Consider the following 7,602-nt stretch of genomic DNA (forward strand, 5'->3'; position numbering starts at 1 on the left):
CTCAAAGCATTTCTCCCATCATCCCACTGCTTATTTTTGAAATAATTGCAATCAAAATTGCTTTCCTGTCTTAGCTTGAGGTCGATTCCATTAAACTCTGTTTATTCCCAGCTGAACTCCTCGGATTTTCCCGTGGATTTATGTGATTGGGGAAAATCCACCCTTAAAATTCTGAGTGCGCCGGGCTCTGTGCACCACAAAGGCTCTTTGCTGTAGGGATGTGGTCAAAAAACATTAATAAAAGTGGGTCTGCTCCTGCAGGAGTTGTTTTGAATATGGTTTGCCCAAACCATAAGCAGAGATTAGTCCAGGTAAAGGAAATTATTCCCATGCCCTTAGTTAGTGGGATATGATCGTTATGGGTTGTTAAACTTTCTTCAGTGCAATCACTTGGGTTTTTAAACCAAAAACTTGACCCAGCTTGTGCTGAAATCAGTGAAAGTATTTCCAGTGGTTTCCAATTTAAATTGTCTCGCTGTTAGAACCCACCATTCATGTTTCCTGCCCTGTGGAATTATTCATCTTCTTCAAACATCACCAAAATCTCTTGGATCCCCACTCAGTGTATCCTTCCATCCAAACTGGGAACCATTCCCAGGGACTCTGACTGCAGTAACCGAGGCAGTTTTCCTCTTTTAAACCCCGCATAAACTCCTAAAAGTTGGACTTTCCTCAGTCTTCCCCCCAAATCTCTTCTGCACTAGTATTTACTATTCCTGCCACCTGCTCCCACATTCCCTTTTTATTTTTTCTGGAAGGGTAAGAGGTGATTTTTTTCTGGGCATTGTGTGTCAATAGTTTTTCCTCCCTAGGTAGTGAACCAACACATTCCTTATATGTATTTAAAGCTTGATTCCCTGTTAACCTCATCCCATCTCTCTTGCTGGTGGAATGTTTTCGGATCAGCTGAGCTGGATGAATTTCATCCCAGGGTATGTGAAGAACAAGCTGGAGCAACCTCTGGAATGTTGTTTTGGGCAACCAGTCCAAAGATAAAGACTGTTGCAGAAGAGAAGTGGGGCCCTGGCTGAAGTGATAGGACGAAGGGGAACGACTTTAAACCAAAAGAGAGGAGATTTAGGTGGGATATTGGGAAGGAGTTCTTGGCTGTGAGGGATGGAATTCCCAGAGAAGCTGTGGCTGCCTCTGGATCTCTGGAAGTGTCCAAGGCTGGGTTGGATGGGTCTTGGAGCAACCTGGGATCGTGGAAGGGCACGAAGATAAAATCACAGGATCATGGAATCATGGAATCTCCTGAGCTGAAAGGGGCTCACAAGGATCATCCAGTCCAAATTCTGGCCCTGTATAGGATACCCCAAAATCCCACTGTGTCCCTGAGAGCCTTGTCCAAACATTCCTTGAGCTCTGGCAGGTTTGGGAAGTGACCATTCCCCGGGAAGCCTGTTCAGTGCCCAACCACCCTCTGGGGGAAGAACCTTTTCCTGAGATCCAACCTAAACCTCCCCTAGAACAACTCCCTCATGTCCTATAGCTGGAAACAGAAGAGATCAGTGCCTGCCCCTCACAGGGATGTTGTAGCCAGGCTTTTTCCATACCCTGAGCCCCATTTTTGGCACAGCAGGTGCACGAGAGGGTCCCGAGGCCCCGGGAGCTGCTCCCGTGCCAGCCCTCAGAGGTGCCCCGGGAATGTGGCCGCTCCAGCCCCAAGAAACCACATCTGTGAGGGAAAACTGGGACGTGAACCCGGGGCTGGGAGTGTTCTGCAGTGCCAGCTGGTGGGGTTGTGACTAATGGAGAGAGTTGTCCCTGAAAAACAGGACACGGTTGCCCGAACCTGTTTTTTTTTGGCAGAGGAGCTGTTTCTGTGCATTGGAATGGGCAGGGGCCTTGCAGGAAAACAAAACAAAAACAGCCCAGTGAGTGATGCCATCCCAAAGTGTATCCCAAAAAAACACCTACTCAGTTGCACAAGAAGCCTCTGGCGTTGTCCAACTGCAGAGTTTGGGGCTGTGAAACCTCGGTGAGTCCTTCAGGTCTCAGCGTCTTTTTGTGGGAAGTCAAAATTTCCATGTGCAGACAATATGTTCTTTGAGGACCTTTAGCCTCCAAAAAAACAAAAAAAAAAAAAAAAAAAAAAAGCAGGAAGAACTCAGGCCCTTGTAATGACCTTATTTCCAAGGACCATGTTACATCCCCAGGTGCAGAGAGGAAAAAGTAACAGGTTCTTCATTGGTTTTCCTTTATGTTTCTTTGATTCCATAAGAAAAATTAATCATAAAAGTCACGTGCCCGGGCAGATCCTGCAGTGGGTTTTGAAGATTATTAATCCATTTATATATTGAGGAATTGTGTCTGGGTAAGGAATGGGATCTGAGCTTCCATGATGTGTCTCCTGAGCCTCAGAGCTGTATTAGCAAGAAATGTCCTTTTTCTGGGTGAGTTTTGAGGAGTTTGGGTTCAGGGCAGGCTGGAAAGACAATATGGGAGTCACTTCATGGATTTGCCTTTTCTTGTGTTCCAAAATTCCTGTTATCCATCTTTATTACCACGAAGATTTAAAGCAATCTGAGGTATTTACAGGAAAACTGCCTAATCACTGTGTGCAGGAAACAGAGATATTTTTAATGTGGTAAAGGAATTATCTGGTTTTCAGGCTGCTGCAGTTTCAGTCTCCAGTCTGGGAATTGGATGCTTGAGGTGAGGAATGGCATTATTCTGCTGAATCCAGCTGAAGGATAGAAGATAAAGAAAAAAAAAAACAACTTTTCCTACATTTGGGCAAGAACTAAAGAAGAAATTACTTTGGAGACAGTTGAACTCGGTGATCTTAAGGGTCTTTTCCAACCTTAGCAATTTTATGAAGTTCAGTTAATTGGGAAAGGAACATTTTGTTAAATGTCTGATTTGCTTCACGTAGAAATTTCAGTTTAAAAGAGCAGCACAATCCCAACCATCAAAACCTGCTCTGCCTGAACACAGGACCCTGCAAGATTTCAGTCAGTTCTGAACCATTTGGGGTTTCGTTTTTTTTTTCATTTAAGGGTTCCAGAAACAAATTGCCCCTTTGAGACTTGGCACGATGTGCCCACCAAAACCAGCAGACACACCGGTTACCTCCAGTTTTCAGTCCCAATAACTGGAAAAGGGAATTTCCTGTACTTTCCAGCATGCTGCAAGGACCCTGTTGTGATCATTCACACAGGAAAAAATCACTGAATTGTAGGATTGTTAAGGTTGGAAGAGACCTCTGAGATCATCAAGTCCGACCATCAACCAGCACCACCGTGTTCACCTCGAACCCACGTCCTCAAGTGCCACATCCACGTGGTTTTTGAACAATTCCAGGGGTGGGGACTCCACCACTGCCCTGGGAAGCCTGTTCAAAGACACATTCAACAACATTTGTGACGGGGAAAACCTGCTTAATTATCAAGTATTTATTAGTGCACACGGGGAAATCCCAGGATCCCAGAATGATTTGGGTTGGGAAGGGACCTTAAAGATCATCCAGTTCCACCCCCAACCATGGGCAGGGACACCTTCCACTATCCCAGATTGCTCCAAGCCCCATCCAACCCGGCCTTGGACACTTCCAGGGATTTTACTTCCTTCTGATGGTTACTGTGGGTGCATAAAATAAAAGGCTTTACCCGATTTTCCAGTAATTTTCCTCGTGCTGTTGCTGTGCTGTGAAACCACCGGATTCCTTCTTAAAATTATTTGCTTTCCGTGTAAAGGAACAGCACAGGGATAATGCTGGCCTTTGTTTTGTGTAAATGTTGTAGCCACTGGTGCTGACAAGAAGCTTCCCCCCACCTCCTGCATCCATGGCATTTGCTCCTCCCAGGAACATGGATGGCTCCAAGCTGCAGATCAAGATGAGCACGTGGACCCCTCTGAACCATCAGCTCATGAACGACAAGGCAAGTTTTGTGCCTGAAATTCAGGGAGTCATGGGATTTTTGGGGCTGGGAGGGACTCCTGGAGATCATCCAGTCCAACCACTCAGGACAGAGTCAGATTTACCAGTTATTTGCTCAGGATCATGTCCTGGGTGTTGGAATATTCTCATGTCCTGGGTATTGGAATATTCTCATGTCCTGGGTATTAGAATATTCTCATGTCCTGAGGTTTTGAATGTTCTCATGTCCTGGGTATTGGAATATTCTCATGTCCTGGATGTTGGAATATTCTCATGTCCTGGATGTTGGAATATTCTCGTGTCCTGAGGTTTTGAATATTCTTGTGTCCTGAGTATTGGAATATCCTCATGTCCTGGGTATTGGAATATTCTCATGTCTTGGGTATTGGAATATTCTCATGTCCTGGGTGTTGGAATATTCTCATGTCCTGGGTGTTGGAATATTCTCATGTCCTGGGTATTGGAATATTCTCATGTCCTGGGTGTTGGAATATTCTCATGTCCTGGGTGTTGGAATATCCTCATGTCCTGAGTATTGGAATATTCTTATGTCCTGAGGTTTTGAATATCCTCATGTCCTGGGTATTGGAATATTCTCATGTCCTGGCTGTTTGAATATTCTTGTGTCCTGAGTACTGGAATGTTCTCATGTCCTGCTGTTTGAATATTCTCCAGTCCATGCCAAATTCTCAGGCTCACTTCACAAATTCTCAAGCCCTAGACAAATTTATTTTTTCGCCTGTGTAGGTCGTGATTAATGGAATAAGACCCTCAAGGTTTTGTTCCTTTTAAACAACAAAAAAAATGTGTATTTATGTCTTACTGAAAGTCCCCAAATCATTCTTTTTTTTTATTTTTTTTTACTGCACCAGAAGATTTTTGGTTCCACCCCAGAGCAAAGTGAGTGTGAGTCCAAGTTTCTGAGTGGCCAGAACAGAGAGCTCAGTCCCCATCCCTGCCTTCCCAGCCTTCAGGAATGAAGCTGGATTGATATTTTGGAAGTGATGCACCAACTTATACATAACAGGATGCATTTCCCAGCCTCCCACTTTGATCCTAAATCTGGGACCTGCTGACATCTCTGCTTTGGGCTCCTGCATCACCCTATTCCTCCCTCGGAATTCAGATTTCTGGTGATGATTCACAGGATTTGATCCAGGGAGGGCCATCACCTCGTGGAGTTTGGCTCCCTGCATTTCTTGGGCCCTCTTGTTTCACACAGTTCTCCCACTCCTGAGCTCAGGAACTGCAATTTATCTAAAATACATTTTCCACGAAGGCATCCAGGCTTCCTCTGGGGTTAAGGACATTCATTCCTTGCAAAACCAAAGTTTCATCACTTCCCTGCTGATCTTCTCACGATTAATCCCCTCTACCATCAAAAGGTGAAGCCCTGTCTCCTGTCTGAATACCTCCAGCATTAAGATTAATTTGATTCTTCCCTTTCTTGCTTATTAAACTCTTCTGCATCCAGCATTTTTCCCTTGTGGAAGGGCTTTTATCCTGCTTCAAGCCAACACTTGAATCTTCTCTGATAAACTAAACAGATTGAGCTCTTTGAAGTCCTTTCAATCTGGCACATTCTCCAGCCTTTGAATCATTTTAATGCCTGTTTCCTGCTTAAAAGGTATTTTTACAGCCACAGATCACTGTGCAATAAATTATGACCTAACTGTAAATAAGTAGGTGGGTAAAACCACATTTTCCCACCTTTTTTTACCCCTCTCGTCCTTAGGGAGCCAGAGGCTGCAGCAAAACTCTCAGGAGTTAATACTGGAGGCCTTTTCCAACCTTGGTGATTGTCTGAAATTCATAATAAAAAGTGTTTTCTTGTTTCTGATCCAGTTTTCAAAACGCTGACCCGCCTGAAACTCCTTTTTTTTTGAACATCCCCGCAGCGAAGGCAGGAGAAAAAGAGTTGCAACAAAAATAGTGCTGACGCCTGGAATGGGGAGATATTCCAGATTCCAAGTGATGTACAGGGAGCTGGGGAGGGAGAAGGTGCCATTTCTGTACAGTCACACGTCTGCTCATCTCTGCACCCTCAGGAGAGGAGAGGATTTGGAGATGGGAAGCGTGTGACAAACAGGGAGAGAAGAGACGGGCGAGAAACGTGGGTAGAACAGGCAGTGGGGGGGCAGGAATGGTGGGAATTCAGGGCTGATCCAAGGCAGAAGCATCAAAACTCCATCCAAATCCTTTCTAGGAGCAGACCCAGGGACAGTTAATGCTGTAAATTTGCTGCTGTCTAATTTGGGGTAATCCTGAGGGTACTCCATTAGTAGCTCCTGGAGACTTCCCTGGATTTTTAACTGTGCTCAAGAGCACACTCATCATGGAATTGTAGAATCATGGAATGGTTTGGGTGGGAGGGGACCTTTAAGACCATCCAGTTCCAGGGCAGGAACACCTTCCACTATCCCAGATTGCTCCAAGCCCCATCCAACCTGGCCCATGGCAGGGGTTGGAATGAGATGAGCTTTAAGGTCCCTTCCCACCCGAACCATTCCATGATTCTGTGACTGTTCCAAAGCCTGGATCAGCATCAGGGACAGACCAAAGCCAAGGAGGCAGAGCTAGGAAATCTTGGATTATGCAGCCAGAAAAACAGAGGTGAAGTCTTAGATATGCCAAGGTTGTGCTGCAGCAGAGGATGAAGCAAAGGTGGGACTGGAGCATCCTGAAGATTTCAGCGTCAGTCTGGAGAGTGCAGGGCTGTGCTGCCTTCAGGGAAGGGCTGGAATTTGGGAGATGATTTGCCTTCCACTGGGGCAGATGCCTCCAGTGGCATTTGCAGCAAAGGCTGCAGGGCTTAGCCTAAGCCAGNAGACCATCCAGTTCCAGGGCAGGAACACCTTCCACTATCCCAGATTGCTCCAAGCCCCATCCAACCTGGCCCATGGCAGGGGTTGGAATGAGATGGGCTTTAAGGTCCCTTCCCACCCGAACCATTCCATGATTCTCTGACTGTTCCAAAGCCTGGATCAGCATCAGGGACAGACCAAAACCAAGGAGGCAGAGCTAGGAAATCTTGGATTATGCAGCCAGAAAAACAGAGGTGAAGTCTTAGCTATGCCGAGGTTGTGCTGCAGCAGAGGATGAAGCCAAGGTGGGATTGGAGCATCCTGAAGATTTCAGCGTCAGTCTGGAGAGTGCAGGGCTGTGCTGCCTTCAGGGAAGGGCTGGGATTTGGGAGATGATTTGCCTTCCACTGGGGCAGATGCCTCCAGTGGCATTTGCAGCAAAGGCTGCAGGGCTTAGCCTAAGCCAGCCTTGAGCTTGAGCTTATTTAAAACCACCTGAAGGCACGGATGTGAGAAGGGAGATCTCGGGAGCAACCTGGGCCTCCAGCTGCATCCAAGGACAGCAGGAATAGGAACAGCTCCAAGGCCTTGGAGGAGAGGACACAAAACATGGGCTTGATGAAGGCAGTGGGTGATTATCCCAATTTGGGGCCATTCTGCTGCTAATTAATGCTTCCAAGTGCCTGGAGAGGCAGAACTTTCTGCGGGGCTGAGCTCAGAAGTGTCTCCAGGAGCGCTGAAAGCAAATGTGTGTCTTTCTTTGATCAAAGACCATTAGCATTGCTCTTGGCTACATAAACATCTCCCTGCTCCACTCGAATTCTCCGACCCAAAACTCAGATCTTTGACTATTCATCACTTGCTGGGGGCAAATCCTTTCCCAAGTTCAGCTTGTTGGCTTTGGGGTTGGTTGGG

The 7,602-nt window shown here is 46.2% G+C and overlaps 1 protein-coding gene across 1 annotated transcript in view; it reads left to right on the forward strand.

Moving 5' to 3' along the window:
* The first annotated feature begins 3,750 nt into the window (after window positions 1-3,750).
* The window catches only part of FBXO16 (F-box protein 16), a 27,441-nt gene continuing 23,589 nt past the window's right edge, over window positions 3,751-7,602 (forward strand). The window contains exon 1 of the mRNA XM_029964881.1: window positions 3,751-3,884. Within this exon, the coding sequence (XP_029820741.1) occupies window positions 3,789-3,884 (96 nt within the window). The 5' untranslated portion in view covers window positions 3,751-3,788. The remainder of the gene's footprint in view (window positions 3,885-7,602) is intronic.

The sequence above is a fragment of the Manacus vitellinus genome, unplaced genomic scaffold, assembly GCF_001715985.3.
Source record: "Manacus vitellinus isolate BGI_N305 unplaced genomic scaffold, ASM171598v3 scaffold_82_pilon, whole genome shotgun sequence".
In the NCBI taxonomy this organism is placed as follows: domain Eukaryota; kingdom Metazoa; phylum Chordata; class Aves; order Passeriformes; family Pipridae; genus Manacus; species Manacus vitellinus.